A 20,740-nucleotide genomic window follows, 5' to 3' on the forward strand; every position below is an offset into this window, starting at 1 on the left:
TTGATCAGCTTATGTCTGTCAAGAGCTGTTGATTTGATTTTACTTCGGTTTGTACTGTCAATTTCTTTAGCACCTTAGTCGATAATGTTCTTTATTAATGACGATAGGAGTAACTATAACCATGGTGGTACATGTTCTTGAGACTGAGCTCAGGACCATGGTCCTTGAGTACGGTATACCATCTCCTGGGCTGTGCACCTTTTGTACCAGGTCAGTGGGAGTGTTCTGGGATAAAGTAAATGCTGGGTGTGGGGGCACCTTACACAAAGGAAATGAGCCAGGTGGTGGCGCATGTGGTTGAGCACAGGTCTGTCCAAAAAAGGCTGCAGCAGAGTGCAGGTAGGAGCCCCAGTGATAAGCCTGGATGCAAAAAGAAAAAAGGGAAAGACACCTGCAGCTCTGAAGCTTCCCCTACAGGTGGGGTGAGTTGGGATCATTGTGTACTGCTTAAGCGAGTGCACCGCCATGTGCCCCTAGAAAACTTAAAACATCTGCTTATTGACCTTATAAAATACTGGCTTAAAAGCAGTAACAGACTAATAAGTTCTATTCAACCTTTTATAAAGAGGGCTAGGGAGTCCAGAGGTAGGGCAGCAGGTTAAGCACAGGGTCCCAACCCCCGGCTCTCCACTTCCTGGAGAGTCCCTTCACAGTGTAGCAGGTGTCTGTGCCCCTCCTCTCTCCACTTCCCTCTGTCCTGCCTAATAACAATGACATCAATTACAACAAAGGGAAAATAAGTATAAAATTATAAGAAAATATATAGGGCTGGGCAGTGGCACCTGGCTGAACCAGCAAGGGCTGGTTCAAGCCCGTAGTCCCCACCTTCAGGGGAAGGCTTTGCGAGTAGGGAAGCAGGTATCTTCCCATTTCCTCTTGATTTCTGGCTGTCACTATCCAATAAAGACTTAGAGAACCCTTAACTGAAAAAATTTAAAAAGTAAAACTAGACTGCTGTTGGTGGGGGATAACCGCATCATGCTGGGAAGGGCTTTTTGCCTGAGGCTCTGAGCTCCTGGGTTCATTGCCCAGCACCACCAGCGGAACCTCGATCATTAAAAATACAAAAGGTAAAGAGTAGGTTCTCGGGTTTTGGTGGAGAGCTGCCCGAGGCCCATGTCACCCACTAGCACCAGTACCCTCCACCCACTCCACACCTGGGCCCCTCACCCCCCTTCCCTTCTGTCCAACTGACCCCTCAGCCCCCCGTCCCCTCGGCCCACTCTCGGCACGACCTCGCTCACGTGGCCGCCGAGCGCTATTCATTGGCCAGCTCCTTGCGCGAGACGCAGACGCACAGTTCTGGCCAGCCAATCAGCGCTTCCTCCGCTGGGCTCTGGCGGGGCGGGACTTCCGCTGAACGTGCGGCGTCACACTCCATGGTAACGGCGCTGAGTCCAAGATGTCGGCGGAGTGGCGCGGAGGGCCGAGTGACTCGGATGCGGGCCCAGGCCGGTGGCACCGCAGTGGTTCCCTGTGGGTCCGCGGCGTCTTGCTCCTGCTGGGCGGGCTCCGGGCAGGCTCCACGCCGGTGCCTGTGTCCCTGGGCGGCCCGCTATGCCGGCATCACGTCCCCGTGGACGCTGAGGTGACCAGGCGGTGAGCGGGTGGGGTGGGGGTGGGGCTCTGGGACTGAGCTCAGCTGCCCCGGCTCCAGGCTAAGGGGCCTGGGGGTGTGGACAGGGCTGGGGGTGACGGGGCTCAGACCCTGCGGCCCGGGTCTGCGGCGTCAGTGATAGCGGACACCTGGACAGTGAGGCGGGACACTGAGGCGGGACACTGAGGCCGGACACTGAGTGGGGGACACGGAGGCGGGACACTGAGGCGGGACACTGAGGCCGGACACTGAGTGGGGGACACGGAGGCGGGACACTGAGGCGGGACACTGAGGCCGGACACTGAGGAGGGACACTGAGTGGGGGACACTGAGTTGGGACACTGAGGAGGGACACTGAGTTGGGACACTGAGGAGGGACACTGAGGCCGGACACTGAGGCCGGACACTGAGGCGGGACACTGAGGCCGGACACTGAGGCCGGACACTGAGGCGGGACACGGAGGCGGGACACGGAGGAGGGACACTGAGGCTGGACACTGAGGCGGGACACTGAGGTGGGACACGGAGGAGGGACACTGAGTAGGGGACACTGAGGAGGGACACGGAGGAGGGACACTGAGTAGGGGACACTGAGGAGGGACACGGAGGAGGGACACTGAGTAGGGGACACTGAGGAGGGACACTGAGGCTGGACACTGAGGCGGGACACGGAGGAGGGACAATGAGGATGGACACTGAGGCGGGACACGGAGGCTGGACACTGAGGTGGGACACTGAGGAGGGACAATGAGGATGGACACTGAGGCCGGACTCTGAGGCGGGACACAGAGAAGGGACACTGAGGCCAGACACTGAGTTGGGACACTGAGGAGGGACACTGAGGATGGACACTGAGGAGGGACACTGAGGTGGGACACGGAGGAGGGACACTGAGTAGGGGACACTGAGGCGGGACACTGAGGTGGGACACGGAGGAGGGACACTGAGTAGGGGACACTGAGGAGGGACACGGAGGCGGGACACTGAGGCGGGACACGGAGGAGGGACAATGAGGATGGACACTGAGGCAGGACACGGAGGCTGGACACTGAGGCGGGACACAGAGAAGGGACACTGAGGCCAGACACTGAATTGGGACACTGAGGAGGGACACGGAGGCGGGACACGGAGGAGGGACACTGAGGCGGGACACGGAGGAGGGACAATGAGGATGGACACTGAGGCAGGACACTGAGGCGGGACACGGAGGCTGGACACTGAGGCGGGACACAGAGAAGGAACACTGAGGCCAGACACTGAGTTGGGACACTGAGGAGGGACACTGAGGATGGACACTGAGGCGGGGACACTGAGGAGGGACACTGAGTAGGGGACACTGAGTAGGGGACACTGAGGAGGGACACTGAGTAGGGGACACTGAGGAGGGACACTGAGTAGGGGACACTGAGGAGGGACACTTAGGTGGAACACTGAGGAGGGACACTGAGGCGGGACACTGAGGAGGGACACTGAGGCCGGACAGTGAGGAGGGACACTGAGGCCGGACACTGAGGAGGGACACTGAGTAGGGGACACTGAGGAAGGACACTGAATAGGGGACATGGAGGCCGGACACTGAGGAGGGACACGGAGGCCTGACAAGGTAGGACACTGAAGCTGGACATTGAGGAGGGACACGGAGGCCAGGCATGGAGGAGGGACACTGAGGAGGGACACGGAGGTCGGACACTGAGGTGGGACACTGAGGTGGGATACTGAGGCCGGACTCGGAGGCCTGACACGGAGGCTGGACACAGAGGAGGGACACTGAGGCCGGACACTGAGTTGGGACACTGAGGAGGGACACTGAGGATGGACACTGAGGCTGGACACGGAGGAGGGACACTGAGGAGGGACATGGAGGAGGGACACTGAGGATGGACACTGAGGCGGGACATGGAAGCGAGACACTGAAGCAGGACACTGAGGAGGGACACGGAGGCCGGACACGGAGGAGGGACACTGAGGCCAGACACTGAGGTGGGACACTGAGGCCGGACATGGAGGAGGGACACTGAGGATGGACACTGAGGAGGGACACTGAGGATGGACACTGAGGTGGGACATGGAAGCGGGACACTGAAGCAGGACACTGAGGAGGGACACGGAGGCCGGACACGAAGGAGGGACACTGGGGAGGGACACTGAGGCCGGACACTGAGGTGGGACACTGAAGCAGGACATGGAGGTGGGACACGGAGGACAGACACTGAGGACAGACACAAGGCAGGACATGGAGGTCGGCCTGGGGGTGGGCAGAGGCAGAGGTGCTGGTAGCACTGCAGTCGGCAGCAGCTTCCCTGTCTTTACCCAGAGCTCTCAGCTCTAGCTTTCGGTGGCGTGGGGGATTGAACCTGAGGCTTTGGAGCTTCTGTACACAACCACTAGGCCATCTAGTCCTCACCCAAGCCCCCTGTTCTTCACCCCTCTGGGAGCAGGGACCCAGGATCTTTATGGGGAGCAGAAGGTGGGAGTGCTGGCTTCTGTCACTGCTTCTCCACTGGACATGGGTGTTGGCAGGTGGACCCGCACCCCCAGCCTGTGTCTGTCTGTCTGTCCCTAGTGGGGCAGGGCTCTGGGGAGGGGAGGCTCAGGACACATGGTGAGGGCGTCTGTCCAGGGAGGGCAGGGTGGCGTCATGGCAGCATCTGCAGCCTGGTGTCTGAGATCGGTTACTGTTTGCGTCACTCCGTCGCGATGCTCTCTTGCCCAGAGTCTTGGCGTCTGCATCTCAGGCGCATCTTGTCCTCTTGCACCCTGGGTGGCGGCGGCTCACTTCCCTGTCATGTTGAGGTCTCTTGAATTAAGGCACCTACCTCTTAGACTCACAGTGGTCAGTGTTTTTGGTGAAAAGACACAGTGCTTGATTTTCAAACTTATCTTACTACTTTATTGCTTTTGTATGTGGTTCAGGGACCTTGCATAGCTGCCATGCTGCCCCTGCCTCTACTCTATCGGCAGGACTCACTGAGAAATTCCCAGCTCAGCGGTTGCAGAGGTAGCTCAGGACAGAGTGCACATTGCAAGTCTGAGGCACCGGATTTAATTCTTGGCGTTGGTGCTTTTTTTTTTTTTTAATTGCTTTATTTAGTTGTTTGTAGATGATGAACTTACAGTTGCTGCTACTCCATCATGATAATTTAGTTAATTTGTTCACTGCTCACCTCTGGCATATAGTGGTAGTGGGAATTGAACTTGAGACCTTTGGTGCCTCAGGCATGAAATTCTTTTGCATAAACATTTTGCTTTTTTTTTTTTTCAGCACTGCGCATATGTGTGTATATATATATATATATTTTTTGCCTCCAGGGTTATTATTGCTGGGGCTCGTGCCTGCACCATGAATCCACTGCTCCTGGAGGCCATTTTTTCCCTTTTGTTACCCTGGTTGTTTTACTATTGTTGTGGTATTATTATCATTGTTATTGATGTCATTGTTGTTGGCTAGGACAGAGAGAAATGGAGAGAGGAGGGGAAGACGGGGGGGAGAGAAAGACAGACACCTGCAGATCTGCTTCACCGCTTGTGAAGCGACTCCCTTGCAGGTGGGGAGCTGGGGGCTCGAACCGGGATCCTTCCGCCGGTCCTTTGCAATTTGTGCCACGTGCGCTTAACCCACTGTGCTACCACCGGACCGCCAGTTTTATTTTTTTAAATGTACTTATAGGGGCTAAGAGGTGACTCACCTGGTAGAGCATACACATTGCCCTGCATTAGAACCCAGGTTGGAGCCCTAAACCACCATGGGGGCGTCACCTGCCAGGGCTGAGCTCCATATCCTTTTACATTGGAGTAAGTGTTGATGGATGTCAGTTAAGTAAGTCACAGTGCTTCTCAGCTATTCAGCACCTTTGCTGACTTTGTTTCTGTGGATTAATTGTCAGGATGGCCACGTCACAGCCTGGGGGATGGTGCAGTGGGTGGAGTGTTGGACTCCCCAGTTCAGTCCTCAGCATCACATGTGCTGGCAGGCTCAGGTCCTCTGTTGCTTGCTCTTTAGTGTTGCTTTAAAGAGATGGGCGCACTGAAGTCGCCAGCTTCAGTAGTGGAAATGGACATTTCTCCTTTCAGTTTCTGCTCTGTGTATTTCTTTTCTTTTTTTTTTTTAATTTTTTAATATTTATTTATTCCCTTTTGTCAACCTTGTTTCTTTTTTATTGTTGTAGTTATTATCATTGTTGTTATTGATGTCATTGTTGTTGGATAGGACAGAGAGAAATGGAGAGAGGAGGGGAAGACAGAGAGGAGGAGAGAAAGATAGACACCTGCAGACCTGCTTCACCGCCTGTGAAGCGACTCCCCTGCAGGTGGGGAGCCGGGGTTCGAACCGGGATCCTTATGCCGGTCTGTGCTTTGCGCCACTTGCGCTTAACCCGCTGTACTACAGCCCGACTCCCTGCTCTGTGTATTTCTAAACTCTGGTGTTAGGTGTTTTAAATTATTTTCTTGTGAGCTGAAGACACAGTTTGCATTATGTAATATTCCTTGTTTTGCTGTATACTTTGCCTGATACTAGTGTAACCACTCTTTTGATTAATATTTATCTGATGTTTCTTTTTCTTTTTACTGGTTGCATCTAGATTTATTTTTCTTCCCACACCAGTATCACTTTGAGAAAAGATTGAATTAGAGCATTGTTGTTGTCGGAGGGTACTTCCCACACTTTCCCCAGATTTATTTGTTTTTAAAGAAAGGGACGCAAAGCAACAGAGATAGAGTGAGAGAGGTCATAGCACTGAAACTTAGTCGGGGTGATAAGAATGAGTATTTATGTGGCATTTCTGTTTCCATCCTTACCCTTGAAGCCTCTCTGTGACTCTAGTTAATGGGTTTCTTGTATAGTTATGACCCAGTCTGTTTTTGTTTTAGGTCATAAATAAAGTCCAGCTTAAAGCCAACCATGTTGTAAAGAGAGATGTTGAGGAACACTTACGAATCAAGATTGTCTATGATGAAAGTATTGAAGAGTAAGTATACCATAATTATATCTTTTTAAAGTTATAGCCTGGAAAGATTGAAGAAGATACCACTTCACCCCTGTGAGAATGTCATACATCAGAAAAGGTAGCAGCAACATGCTGGAGAGGTTGTGGGGATAAAGGACCCTCCTGTACTCCTGTACTACTGATGGGAATGCCAATGGGTCCAGCCCCTGTGGAGAACAGTCTGGAGAATTCTCAGAAGGCTAGAAGTGGACCTGCCCGGTGACCCTGCAATTCCTTTCCTGGGGATAGATCCTAAGGAACCCAACACACCTATCCAAAAAGATCTGTGTACACTTTTGTTCATAGCAGCACAAATGTAATAGCCAAAACCTGGAAGCAACCCAGGTGTCCCAACAACAGATGAGTAGTTGAGCAAGTTGTGGCATACTACTCAATGGAATACTATTCAATTTGTTAAAAATGGTAAATTCACTTTTTTCTTTTAACCAGAGCACTGCTCAGCTCTGGCTTATGGTGGTATGGTGGATTGAATCTGGGACTTTGGAGCCTCAGACATGAGAGCATCTTTGCATAACCATTATGCTATTTACCCCCCCCCCCCTTTTTAAAATAAATATTTTTATTATCTTTGTCAGAGACTTCGAGAAATTGGGAGGGGAAGGGTAGGTAGAGAGATAGAGGGACACCTGCAGCCCTGCTTTACCACTTGTGAAGCTTTCCACCTGCAGGTGGGGACTAGGGGCTCGAACCCTAGTCCTTGCTCACTGTAACCAGGTGCATCATCACCTGGCCCCCCCCCCCCTTTATTTTTGTGTGTGAATTCACCTTCACCTCCTCATGGTCAGAGCTTGAAGGAATCCTGTGAAGTGAGATAATTCAGAAAGAGAAGGATGAATATGGGATGATCCCACTCATAGAAAGAATTTGAAAAATAAGAATAGAAGGGGAGAGGCTGGGTGGTTGAGCACATGTATTACATTGCACAAGGACCCGGGTTTGAGCCCCAGGTCCCCACCTGCAGGGGGAAAGCTTTGTGAGTGGTGAAGCAGGACTGCAGGTGTCTTTCTGTCTCTCTCCCTCTTTATCACCTTCCCTCTTGATTTCTGGCTGTCTCTATTCAATAAATTAAGATTAAAAAAATGCTTTTTAAAAAGGGGGGGAAACACAAAGCCAAAGTCGAACTGGGTTTGGTGTATTGCACCAAAGTAAAGAACTCTGGGGGCTTGGGAGTCGGGGGAGGCCTCTCAGGTCCTGGTGCATGATGGTGAAGGAGGACCTAGGCTTGGGGTGAGAGTGTTTTGCAGAAAATTGAGAAATGTTACACATGTACTGATTACTGTGTCTGCTGTAAAAGTAAATAAATCTACACATCATGAATGATCTGGGAATTAGTTCAGTCCATAGAGAACAGATTCCATCCCTGAGTTTCCCAGTCTCATTGCTAGCAGGGCATATGCCAGAATAACACTCAAACCCCTCCCCCACTATCTCATGAAATTAATAAAACAAGTCTTTAAAAGATACCTATGAATCTGTAGCTGCCTGGAACGTGGCACAGTGATAGAGTTCTAGACTTGCACTTAGTCCTGAGTCAGATCCTGGGTATTGTGTATGCCATAGTGATAATCTGATTTTCTTCTTCCTCCCCACTCTCTGTCTCTCTTATTGAATACAACAGACCTGGAAAAAAAATATATATGGTGGGGAAGGTAGCATAACAGTTATGCAAAGGACTCTCATGCCTGAGGCTCTAAAGTTCCAGGTTCAGTCCTCCACACCACTGTTAGCCAGAGCTGAGCAGTGCTCAGGTAAAAATATATATATGATGAATCTATACATCGTGAATAATTTAAACAGAACGATGTGGATCTGGTTGGGTGTGGTCTGTAACACACTGAGAGGACACCTCACTAACTACTTGGAGGAGAAATTGGAAGAAATGTTAACAAAAAGTTGACAAAACTATAGAATAAGAGGGGTGAACTCCCATACATTTCCTATCACCAGAGTTCCATATCCCTCCCCTCCCTTGAAAACTTTCCAGTCTTTATCCCTCTGGGAGCAGGGACCCAGGATCTTTGTGGGGTGCGGAAGGTAGGAGTTCTGGCTTCTGTAATTGCTTCTCCACTGGACGTGGGCATTGGCAGGTGGATCCACACCCCATACCTTTCCCTAGTGGGGCAGAGCTCTGGGGAGGGGGGTTCCAGGACACATGGGTGAGGTCCTGAGGGAAGTTTTCAGCTAAAATTGCTCTGAAAATGGACTCTGGCCCTTTGGCCTTGTCCTCCTCTTCAGATATACCTATCACTGTTATATTTGATCTTTTGATGGAGTCCACAATTTCACAGAGAGTTGCTTCAGTCTTTCTGAACCATTCCTCTCCCTCATCTTTGAATTGAATGAAAAAGTGGGCTTGCTGTATCTTCTAGATTGGAGATTATTTCTTCTGAATGTGTGAGTCTACTTCCTAAGCATTCTTCTACTTGGGCATGGATTGAAGTTAGAGTGTCTTTTACTCCCTGGAGTTCTGACTGAAGTTGTTCTTTCAAGATTTGAAGATTCTCAGCGAACTCTGTTAGAAGTTTCTCTCTTGTATGTTTTAATTCTATAGTAACATGCTCTTTTTTTAAATTTATTTTTATTCTTAAATTTTTTTTTTATATTTCTATATTACAGAATTACATGTCGACAGGGATTTGAATCCACACCATTCCCACCACCAGATTTCTGAATCTTCCCTCTCCCCACTGCAATCCACCAGTTTCCCTAAAGCTTTAGAGATGGGCCAACCATCTTCTCTACAACGATCTGTCCACATTTATACATAGTTGCCCCTTCTTTTTCTGATTCAATTCTCCCTTTCCCTCTAAGCCACTCATGACATCATAACTTCCTCCATATGTCCCTCTCTTTTTCCTTCTCTCTCTGGGTGCTGATGGAGCTGGAGTGCAGAGTCCTCTTATCTTCATCCTATCACTTCTCCCCGGCTGGGAGTATGGATCAAATTTGTTTATGAGGAGCAGAAGGTAGGGGTTCTGGCTTCTGTAACTGCTTCTCCACTGAGCATGGGTGTTGAAAGTTGGATCCATACCCTCAACCTGTTTCCATCTTTCCTTAGTAGACCAAAGCACTGGAAATGTGGGGGTCCAGGGCACATTGGTGAGGTCATCTGCTCAGAGAAGTCGAGTCATGGTAGCATCTGTACCTTGGTGTCTGGAAGGTGACATCACCTAAGTTGAGACAAGATGGTTAATGAACAGGAACCAGAAAGTAGGATCAGAGCAGATGAGATTAGGGACTTTAGGGTAGAAGAAAGCTAGGAGAACCATTTTAGGCGTGTTCCTAGGGGCACACAACTGTAGTCGTTTTGCTTGGGTTTGGTAGCTGGCGTGAGGTTGGATGAGAGTACTGTCTGAGAGAATGGTGTCAAAGTGGAGAAAGGGGCTAGAAAGTTGGATTAGGGAAAGGAGTAGCTCCCATTCTTAAAAAAAAAAATTCTGGAGGCCAGGCGGTGGCGCACCTGGTTAAGCACAAACATTACAGTGCACAGGTCCCAGGTTCAAGCCCCTGGTCCTCACCTGTAGGGGGAAAACTTCACAAGTGGTGAAGTAGGGCTGCAGGTGTCTCTCTTCCTCTCCCTCTCTATCTCCCCCACTCCTCTCAATTTCTCTCTATCTCTTCTATCCAATAATAAATAAATAAATAAATATTTTTTAAAAAATTCTGTGGGGAGTAAGGCGGTAGCACAGCGGGTAAAGTGCGCATGGTGCAAAGTTCAAGGACCAGCGTAAGGATCCTGGTACAAGCCCCCGGCTCCCCACCTGCAGGGGAGTTGCTTCACAGGGGGTGAAGCAGGTCTACAGGTGTTTTATCTTTCTCTCCCCCTCTCTGTCTTCCCTTCCTCACTCCATTTCTCTCTGTCCTATCCAACAATGACAACATCAGTAACAACAACAATAACTACAACAATAAAACAACAAGGGCAACAAAAGGGAATAAATAAGTATTTAAAAAAAAATTTGTGGCTAAAATTAACTATTTCCCTCCATCTACCTGCTCTAGGGCCCATATGTAAGAGCATATTTATATTTAGCACCAGAACCTGTGTAACCTCTTGAGTCCCTATTGGTCTGAGCTTATAGCTCATGGTCACAGCTGAGGAACATTGCAGGCTGCACTCATTTCAGGTCCTGTCTTTTTCAAGTGGCAGGGCAGGATACCCCAAGCCTCCCTTCAGAGACTAGGGCTATCCCTACCTTCACTGCTTTATGGTAGAGCCAAGGTCCTGAGATGACCCACAAGACGCTGTTCTTTATGCTTGCTGTGCTTTAAGTGAAATTGCCAAGATGGGACTGCTCAGCGCCTGCACCACCCTTGCTGTTCTTTAGCCCACACCCCTATTCACTCCACCCGCACTTGGGCGCCCACTTGAGGCTGCAGAACCTTCAGCTGTAGATTATGACTGCAGTTGGGTCTCTGGTTGTGTTTATTGGATGTCTTGGGAGGAGAGAAGACTCAGTCCCACTTATCCCATGGCCACACCTCCCAGAAGTCCTGTCTGGGTTTTCATTTAGTGTGAGAGGAGTTCAGGGAACAGATGGGTCATAAATCTAGTAATTCATGTAGAGCTATAAGAATCGTTGTTTTTCCCCATTCAATTACCATATGAACATAAGATGACCTATGCCTACGTTGTTCTTTGGCACAGAGTAAATTCCAAATGCTCATGGGGGTAAGTTGATATGGGGCAGCAAGTCACTTTTTACTGTTCCTGCCAGATGCATTGTGAATAGAAAAGTGCTGTACCTTGTCATGACAATCCTTCTGTTTTATGCCATTTTCAGGTTACTCCCTGAAAAAAGACACCTCATAAAGGTATGTAGTAAATATTCACATGTGGGGGTAGAGAGCATAACGGCTAAGAGACTCTCGATGCCTGAGGCTCCAGAGTCCCAGGTCAGTCCCTGCTCTAACATCAGCCAGAGTTGAGCAGTGCTTTGGTAAACAAAATGAAATAATAATAAGAAATAATGAATATTCACAACTTGGATTTTGGGTATTGTATATGGGTGTATTTTACTGTGTAGAAATTCCATTTCAGTACACAAGATATGCATGACTGGTTTTTGTTTTTGTTTTTCCACCAGAGCCACGATCAGCTCTGGCTAATGGTGCTGCTGGGGATTGAACCTGGGACCTCAGAGCCTCAGGCACAAAAGTCTTTCACAGAACCATTATGCTGTGTCCCCAACCCATGTGACTGTTTTATGAATAAATACGATGTTGACAATGTATTTACCGTTCTTGGCCAACTTACTTTGTCGTATGATCATGAACACGCCATCTAATTTGATATGAATCAGATTTTTCTTTTGTTTTGTTATGCTCTTCTCATTTTCTTTTTCCTCAGTCATCTCTGAGTCTTCACTGCTCCAGGATGCCATTTTTCAGATGGAGTGAAACAGAAGAGAGGAAGAAAGAGAGGTCAAGAAACCACAGCATTGAAGCTTCCTTCAGTGTAGTTCGGGATGGGCTTAGACCTGGGTTGTACACATGGCAGAACAGTGCACTGTCCAAGTGAGCAGTTTTGTTGGCTCCAAAGGTGTTTTTTTTTTCCTTTTCCTGAGGTGCTGACATCACTTTGTATGTTTTTTTCTTTTTATACTGACTTATGGTGGCACTGGTGATTGAACCTGGGATGTCAGAGCCTCAGACACTCACCATTTCTGACTCACTAGTTTTTTTTTTTTAACTGTTCCCTTGCACATTAATCAGTTACTATGGCCACAGAAATTGCTGAGGTAAAGCAGATCTTCTAGTCCAGTGATGGGGAGGTGGCTCATTTACTTGAGCATGTCTCTTGCTTTCCTGAGGCTCCCCAGCCCCAGTACCACATGGAGGTGTCATGGACAGCACTGCAGGGAGCTCTGTGCTTGGTCAAATGGTGTATGATGTTTCTCCTCTCTGTCTCCCTCAAAAACTGAGGAAGGGGACTGGGGAAATAGCACCAGTGGTAGCACAATGGACTCTCATGCCTGAGGCTCTTGAGGTCTCAGGTTCAATGCCTATGACCACCACAAGCCAGAGCTGAGCAGTACTCTGGTAAAATTGGGCCAGGGAGACTGATCAGTAGTGTATGTTCAGTACTCTCTGCTCACTCCTAGGCACTACATTAAAAAAAAAAGTAGGTTTTCTTGGGTTAGTGGTGACTTAGCAGTACAGTGCCTTCTTTGCATACACGGGGCTCTAGGTTTGAGCCCTAGTTCCACTATGGAAACTAGAGGGATTCCACGGATGGTGGAAAACGTCCTTGCTCTGTGCATCACACATATCGGCTGGGCTGGGGAGGTGACTTTAAAGCACATTAAAGCACATCTGTGAGGCCCTGACTTTGGACCGGGTAGGGTCACACCTGGTTGAGCGCACACTACAGCAGTGTACAAGGACCTGGCTAAAACCTCTGCTCCCCACCTCTGGAAAGCTTCATGAGTGCTGTCTCTTGGTCTCTCTCCCTCTCTGTCTCCCCTTCCCTCTCAGTTTCTGTCTCTCCAAAACAAATATTTTAAAAAAGAGCATTAAAACTCTTTTCTTCCTTTTTTTCCTTCTTGTTTTTGTTTGCTTGTTTTGCCTCCAGGGTTATTGCTGGGGCTCCATGATGGCATTATGAATACACTGCTCCTGGTTGGCACCCCCCCCTTTTATTGGGTAGGGCAGAGAGAAATTGAGAGGAGAAGGAAGAGGGAGATAGAGAGTGAGAAAGATAAATACCTACAGACCTGTTTCACTGGTTGTGAAGTGTCCCTGCTGCAGGTGGGGAGTGATGGGGCTCCCCACCTGCAGGAGAGTTGCTTCACAAGTGGTAAAGTAAATTTGCAGGTGTCTGTCTTTCTCTCCCCTTCTGCCTTCCCCTCCTCTCTCCATTTCTCTCTGGCCTATCCAACAACAACAGCAATAACAACAATGATAAACAACAAGGGCAATAAAAGGGAAAGAAAAAATAAATTTTATAAATAATAATAATAATTTCCCAAATTCAGGTAGGGAAGGTGAAACATTCATTTCCTCCTTGACTTTCTCCCCTCCCCCTTGCCACACATCTTTTTTTATTCCTTATAAAGATTTATTTATGAGCAAGAGAGAGAAGAAAGGGGCAGAGTATTCACTATGGTACATGCAGGTACTTGGGAACTCTTGCTTGAGAGTCCAATGCTTGACCCTCTGCTGCCTTCCAGGCCACTGACATAGGATTTTTCAGTAAGTAACAGAGTTGCCACCTCCATCATGATGTCCTATGCATCCTTGCTTTTTTTTTTTTTTTACTTGGGTCCTTGCACTTCGTGCCACCTGCGCTTAACCCGCTGTGCTACTGCCCGACTCCCTGCTTTCTTGCTTTTAATGTGATCTGTAAAGCTGGGTTTATAGAAATCATTATTATTCTTACTATTTTAGAACAAACTTTTCCCACAAGCTATTTCCTACTTGGAAAAGACTCTCCAGGTGCGCAGGCCTGCAGGGACCATCTTACTTAGCAGGTATGTGATGTCAGATCGTATTCCCTTTGTCAGCCCTCTGCTCTCCTTTTACTTGCATGGCATTTTTTTTTCCAATTGTAATATCACACTATTGAGGATGTATTGGTTTATAGGATTGTGGTTATCATCGTGCTACAATCCCACATTTTCCCCAAGAAAATAGCTAAAACTTATACTGGAATAGTTTACTGAGCTTTTACTTAGAGATTAGATTGGTAGGTATTTAAAAATAGCTGGAGGGAGTCGGGCTGTAGCGCAGCGGGTTAAGCGCAGGTGGCGCAAAGCACAAGGACCGGCATAAGGATCCTGGTTCGAACCCCGGCTCCCCACCTGCAAGGGAGTCGCTTCACAGGCGGTGAAGCAGGTCTGCAGGTGTCTGTCTTTCTCTCCTCCTCTCTGTCTTCCCCTCCTCTCTCCATTTCTCTCTGTCCTATCCAACAACAACAACAACAACAATAATAACTACAACAATAAAACAACAAGGGCAACAAAAGGGAATAAATAAATGAAATAAATATTTAAAAAAAATAGCTGGAAAGACCTGCTGAATAATATTCTTCTCCTCATTTTCACTGTGAGGTGGCCTGTTGGGTCTGCTCTGAGGCTGGGGTTGTCTGTTTCTCCACATCCTCATGCCCCTCCTTTATGTGGCTTCAATATCAACTTTATAAGGCATTCTGGGGTTTGCGTTTTGTATGTGAAGTATTTGAATGTTTGAATACCAGATGTCTCATGCAATAAAATGTCTTTCTTAGTGCACATTTCTAATTAGTACTATCTACTTTCAGGAACTAATATAGCAATGACTAGTGTTTTACAATGCTTTTAAGTCCTGTAAATTCTATTTTACTTATTTACTTTTTTGAAATTAAACTTTGACGTATAATGAAATGCAGGCAATGTGCAACAAACCAGTACTTGCGGAAGGAGAATGACCCTCACAGATACTGTACAGAGGATTGTGCGGAGCACACGAAGTGTGGCCCAGTGGTGGTGCCTGAGGAGCACCTCCAGGTAATTCACCTGCGCTTATCAGTGGCTCACCCTTCTTTGTTACCTTTATTTATTTGATAGAGACAGCTGTTGTCTCCTCAGGGTACTGCTAGTTCCCCGAGAGTTGGGACATTCTGACATTCTCAGACTCCGCCATGTTGTGCCCTCAGGGCATTGTCTATTTCCCCCGCATAGTTGAAGTGCTTTGGTCACTCCTCCCCCTTCCCATTCTCATGAGAGTTATTATCCTATCCTGGAGTGCTATGGTTACTCCTCCCCCTTACCATTCTCGCGAAAGCTACTCCTATAAAAGCCCTTCTTCTGGGAAGTCAGGCGGTAGCACAGTGGGTTAAGCACAGTGGGTTAAGCACAGGTGGTGCAAAGCACAAGGACCGGCATAAGGATCCCGGTTCGAGCCCCCGACTCCCCGCCTGCAGGGGAGTTGCTTCACAAGCAGTGAAGCAGGTCTGCAGGTATCTGTCCTTCTTTCCCCCTCTCTGTCTTCCCCTCCTCTCTCCATTTCTCTCTGTCCTATCCAACAACAACGACATCAATCATATCTACAACAGTAAAACAAGAGCAACAAAAGGGAATAAATAAAAAATAAATATTTTTTAAAAAGCCCTTCTTTATTGGTTTTAAAATAAATTTATTTCCTTTATCAATTTGTCTGTGAGGCTGCTAAATCATCTCAGCTCAGAACCTTGTCTTCTAAAACATGTTTAAACAGGTCTGTAACTCAGTATTTTGAAGGATATTTTGACATCTTTTTTTGTAGGTAAAAATTATTTTCATATAAGAGCAGGACATTGCTCATCTTTGATATGTGGTGGTGCTGGGTATTGAACTTGTGGCATGTTGGACCTCATACAAGTCTGTTGTGCTACTGCCACACATCCCTGGCCCTGGCCGCCATCATTTTTCTTTCCCTCTCTCTCTGGGGTTATTTCTGGGGCTCAGTGCTTGGACAGCTCCACTGCTCTGGTGGCCATTTTTCTTTTCTTTAGATGGAAGTTGAGAGAAAGACAGAGCTGCTGCAGCCCTGTCCCACCTTCACGAAGGAGCTCCCTGCAGGTGCCGCCACCTCTGCATCTGCAGCAGGTCTGGGTCCTGGAGGGAGCTCCTGAAGGGAAGCTCCAGCATGAGCTGTAGACTTTTCTTTCTGCCTCTGCTTTTAACATGCTTGCTCGTTTGCTTGTGAGAAGGAGGAGGAGAACCAGGTGATCATTCTGGACTATTCTTTTCTGAGGATCAAGTTCAGGACCTCATTCTTGAGGGGCCTACACTTCATACACTGCATCACCTGCTGGGGCTCCTACGTAGCCTGACTGTAGGTGTATTAGTTGAATTACAGTTTAACTGCATGAAGGAATACTGTGCACTTGTGAAAGGAAGAGGCAGATGTACCCTGCTCTAGATGAAAAGTGAGTTACACATCAGTTTCTTTAGTTATCCTGCCTTATTTACATGTTATAGTAAGTCATTCACCTTCCTCTAAAGTTTTAAAATATAAAAGTTAAAAGTTTATACAGGGTGAGGGGACAGCACAGTGGTTCTGCAAAAAGAATCTGCTGCCTGAGGCTCCGACATCCCAGGTTCAGTCACCAACAGCATCATAAGCCAGAGCTGAGCTGTGCTTTGGTATATATATATATTAAAAACTGTGAAATAGTCTAGAAAATACACATTAAATCTGAAGACTAACCAAAGGATTTTCTTTCTTTTTTAACTTTTTAAGTGTTTTTTTAAATATTCCCTTTTGTTGCCCTTGTTTTATTGTTGTAGTTATTATTGTTGTTATTGATGTTGTCATTTTTGGATAGGACAGAGAGAAATTGAAAGACCAGGGGAAGATGGAGAGGGGGAGAGAAAGATAGACGCTTGCAGACCTGCTTCACCACCTGTGAAGCGACCCCCCTGCAGGTGGGGAGCTGGGGGCTTGAGCTGGGATCCTTGTGCTTTGTGCCCTGTGTGCTTAACCTGCTGCGCTACCACCCAACTACCAGGATTTTCTTTTTGAAGAGCTGAATTGTGGTGGACTTTTTAGTAATTGTCATAATCTGACTTTTAAAAAAAATATTTATTCCCTTTTGTTGCCCTTGTTGTTTTATTGTTGTAGTTATTATTGTTGTTGTTGTTGTTGTTGTTAGTTAGGACAGAGAGAAATGGAGAGAGGAGGGGGAGAGAAAGATAGACACCTGCAGACCTACTTCACCACCTGTGAAGTGACTCCCCTGTAGGTGAGGAGCTGGGGGCTTGAACCGGGATCCTTATGCTGGTCCTTGCGCTTTGCACCACCTGCGCTTAACCTGCTGCGTTACCGCCTGACTCCCTTGTTCTGACTTTTTATACTAAGTATATTAGTAGTGTCAGAAAAAGATGGCAAAAGTTGAAAAACAAGATCAGAAAAGAAAACACAAGTAGAACCTGAAATGGAATTGGCGTATTGCACCAAAGTAAAAGACTCGGGTGGGTGGGTGGGTGGGGAGAACACAGGTCCAAGAAGGATGACAGAGGACCTAGTGGGGGTTGTATTGTTATATGGGAAACTGGGGAATGTTATGCATGTACAAACTATTGTATTTACTGTTGAATGTAAAACATTAATTCCCCAATAAAGAAATTAAAAAAAAGAAAAAGATAAACATTAGTGCATATACCATAAAATCACTTCTTATAAAACACACTTGCAGTTATATTTGTTGTAGTTGTTTTCTCTGTTGAATATATTCTCTCATTTCTTGTAGAAGATTAATACACTTCAGAACACTTGGTTTTACAACAAGATTAAGAATGTATTTAGATGAAGTTAATATTGTGTTCTTTTCCTCTATGTATTTGGAGCTTTTAAAGCCCAATACATTGATACTAACTCAGCTGACTTGCATAGCTTTCTCTTCCGAAATTTTTTTTTTCATTTTTAATATTTTTATTGGAGGGGGATTACTGGTTTACAATAAATACAGTATTTGGTACCTGTGTAAAGTTTCTTAATTTCCTGAAAAACACTTTCACCCACCTTAGGTCCTCTTCTACCATCATGCACCAGGCCCTGGTCACTCCCCTGCCCCACCCCCAGAGTCCTTTACTTTGGTGCAGTACACCAAACACAGTCCAGGTTCTGTTGTGTTTCTCCTGTTCTTATTTCACAGTTTCTGTTCATGAGTGAACATATTCATCCCATAGTCATCCTTCTCTTTCTGGCTGATCTCATTTAACATCCAGACGATGTGAAGGTGTCTTCATTATGTCTAATAGCTGTGTAGTATCCCACTGTGTGTGTAGACCACAGCGTTCTCGGCCACTCACCTGTTGGTGGAGACCTGGTTTGCTTCCAGGTTTTGACTGTTATAAATTGTGCTGCTGTGAACATAATCATACACAGATCATTTTGGATGGGTGTGTTGGATTTCTGCACCACTATAAGCCATTCCTGAGCAGTGCTCTGGGGGATAAAGTATCTCTCCTTCCCTCCCCCCCCCATATATATATACACACACACATATACTATAGCACTAGAGCTTGAACCTGATGGCATACATGGCAAGATGTGTGCCCTACTTGGTGAACTATCTCTGCCCTCTCAAACTAATCAAAATGACTACTGTTTTCTGATTACAAGTGGCCTTGGACAACAAAACAAGCTTAGTGTGAAGCTGTAAATAATGTACTTGTATGTACAAGATGTCCTTTGTACTCTTCACCTTGCTTTAGGATTTAAAACTTTTTATTTTTAAAAAAATAAATAAAACTTTATTGTTTTATTTATTTTACTTTTTGTTGCCCTTATTTTTTATCATTGTTGTTGTTGTTATTGGATGGGACAGAGAGAAGTGGAGAGAGGAGGGGAAGACAGAGAGAGGGAGAGAAAGACAGACACCTGCAGACCTGCTTCACCGACTGTGAAGTGACCCCCCCCTGCAGGTGGGGAGCTGGGGCTTGAACCGGAATCCTTGTGCTTTGTGTCACCTGCGCTTAATCTGCTGTGCTACCACCCAACCCCCAAAATAGAACTTTCTTTTTCTGTCTCTTTTGCATCCTGGCTGGACGTCTTTTTTTCTTTTTCTTTTTCGTTTTTTTTTTTTTTTTTTTTTTTTTTTTTGCCAGAGCTCTGCCTAGCTCTGGCTTATGGTGGTGCAGGGGATTGAACCTGGGGTTCTGGTTCTATTTGCATAACCATTATGCTATCTACCCCTGCCCCGATGTCTTTTAAAAATAGTTTTTTTGTTGTTGTTTTGTTTTAATTATTCTTGTAGATTTGTGATCATTTTACTAATGTATACCTTTTAGTATAATTAATTCAAATATAGAGGTAAGTTCTAAATAGTAATAGTTGTTATCTTGATGAAAGTTGAGGGATAATAAGTAAGACATAGTAGTTTGTTTATACTCTGGGTTTGCTGTATACTCACATGACCTTACCATTGCCTCTGTCTCCTCTGGTTTTCTGTTGTCTGCTCTGGACGTAGCCTTGCAGGGTATGCCGTGGAGGCAAATGGCCCTGTCCCTCAGTGGGTGTGCAGGACAAAGAGGGCATCCAGGATGCAGACTTTGTTCTGTATGTTGGAGCCCTGGCCACCGAGAGATGCAGCCACGAGAACATCATCTCTTACGCAGCCTATTGTCAGCAGGAGTCAGAAGTGGACAGGTAAGTTTTCTCGTGGGCTCGCTCCTTACAGCCTGACTCAGAGCTCTTCCAGTGTGTCGTGGTTTACATGTTCAGAGTACAGGGGCTCTCCGCGTTCTGACTGGCTCCGGAGTAGACACACAGACGCCTGGCTTGGCGAGGAGTGCAGCATCTCAGGTGATTCGGCACTGTCAGGTTAGCATCTTGTCCTCTCCAGACGAGCCCTTCTCTAAGGAAGCAGTGTGAATTTCTAATTTTAGTACCGCAGTGCTAAAGCCAAGTGCTCATTTAGTTGTTATTATCTGACTTGGTTAGACTATGAATGAGTCAGTTGCAAGCAGTAAATTGACACGTCAGAATAGATTTTGTGTCATATTCTAAATTTAGTTACTTTGACTAATTGATGTGAATATAAGGACCACTTCTGTGGTTAGATGACTGCCTGATGTCTTTTTGTTTCCTTGCCAAGACTTGCACATATGTAATTCCAATGCTTCTGGGAAAATTTTAGTTTCAGACGGTGGAAGAGACAGCAGTGAAGAAAGGAGAGAGAGAGAGCACCATTCATGGAGCCTACATCAGTGCTGCATATGGTGCTGCTGTGGGGCGCTAGGGGCTCAGACCTGGTCCTGTGTGTGGCGGGCAGTGTGTGCCCTACTGGACCAACTACCTCTCAGTTCCTAAGTCCAGCTGACTTTAAAGTGCTATTTTACTTCTGTTGGTAATATAACTTATTAAAGGTGTTTTCTGTTCCCCTTTTTTTCCCCCAGTGCACTGCTCAGCTCTGGATGGTGGTGGTGCAGATTCAATTCCTGGCACTATCAACACAACAAGCCATAATTGAGCAGAATTTTGGTTCTTGTCAAACACAAAGCACTGGGGTGGGGGTAGATAGCATAATGGTTATGCAAAAAGAGCCTCTCATGCCTGATGTTCCAAAATCCCAGGTTCAATCCCCAGCACCACCATTAGACATTATGATACGAAATGGCCTTTGCTCTTCCACAGAGATTTTCCTGACCTTCCTTAGGTAGCGTTTGATAGA

General features: G+C 46.9%; 1 protein-coding gene across 8 annotated transcripts in view; it reads left to right on the forward strand.

Moving 5' to 3' along the window:
* The first annotated feature begins 1,367 nt into the window (after positions 1 to 1,367).
* LMLN (leishmanolysin like peptidase) overlaps positions 1,368 to 20,740 on the forward strand; it is an 81,857-nt gene continuing 62,484 nt past the window's right edge. For 6 of the 8 annotated variants that reach the window (XR_009544792.1, XR_009544795.1, XR_009544794.1 and 3 more), the window contains exons 1-6: positions 1,368 to 1,588; positions 6,467 to 6,564; positions 11,388 to 11,418; positions 13,993 to 14,075; positions 14,972 to 15,089; positions 19,538 to 19,716. Coding sequence is in view for 2 of the 8 variants with exons in the window: in XM_060172230.1 (XP_060028213.1) it covers positions 1,403 to 1,588; positions 6,467 to 6,564; positions 11,388 to 11,418; positions 13,993 to 14,075; positions 14,972 to 15,089; positions 19,538 to 19,716 (695 nt within the window). In the remaining 6 variants the exon portion in view is untranslated. Of the gene's footprint in view, positions 1,589 to 6,464; positions 6,565 to 11,387; positions 11,419 to 11,953; positions 12,121 to 13,992; positions 14,076 to 14,971; positions 15,090 to 19,537; positions 19,717 to 20,740 lie in introns of those variants that run through there. The other 2 variants (XR_009544797.1, XR_009544796.1) reach the window with 2 other exon arrangements.

This window comes from Erinaceus europaeus, chromosome 14 (assembly GCF_950295315.1).
Source record: "Erinaceus europaeus chromosome 14, mEriEur2.1, whole genome shotgun sequence".
Lineage (NCBI taxonomy): Eukaryota > Metazoa > Chordata > Mammalia > Eulipotyphla > Erinaceidae > Erinaceus > Erinaceus europaeus.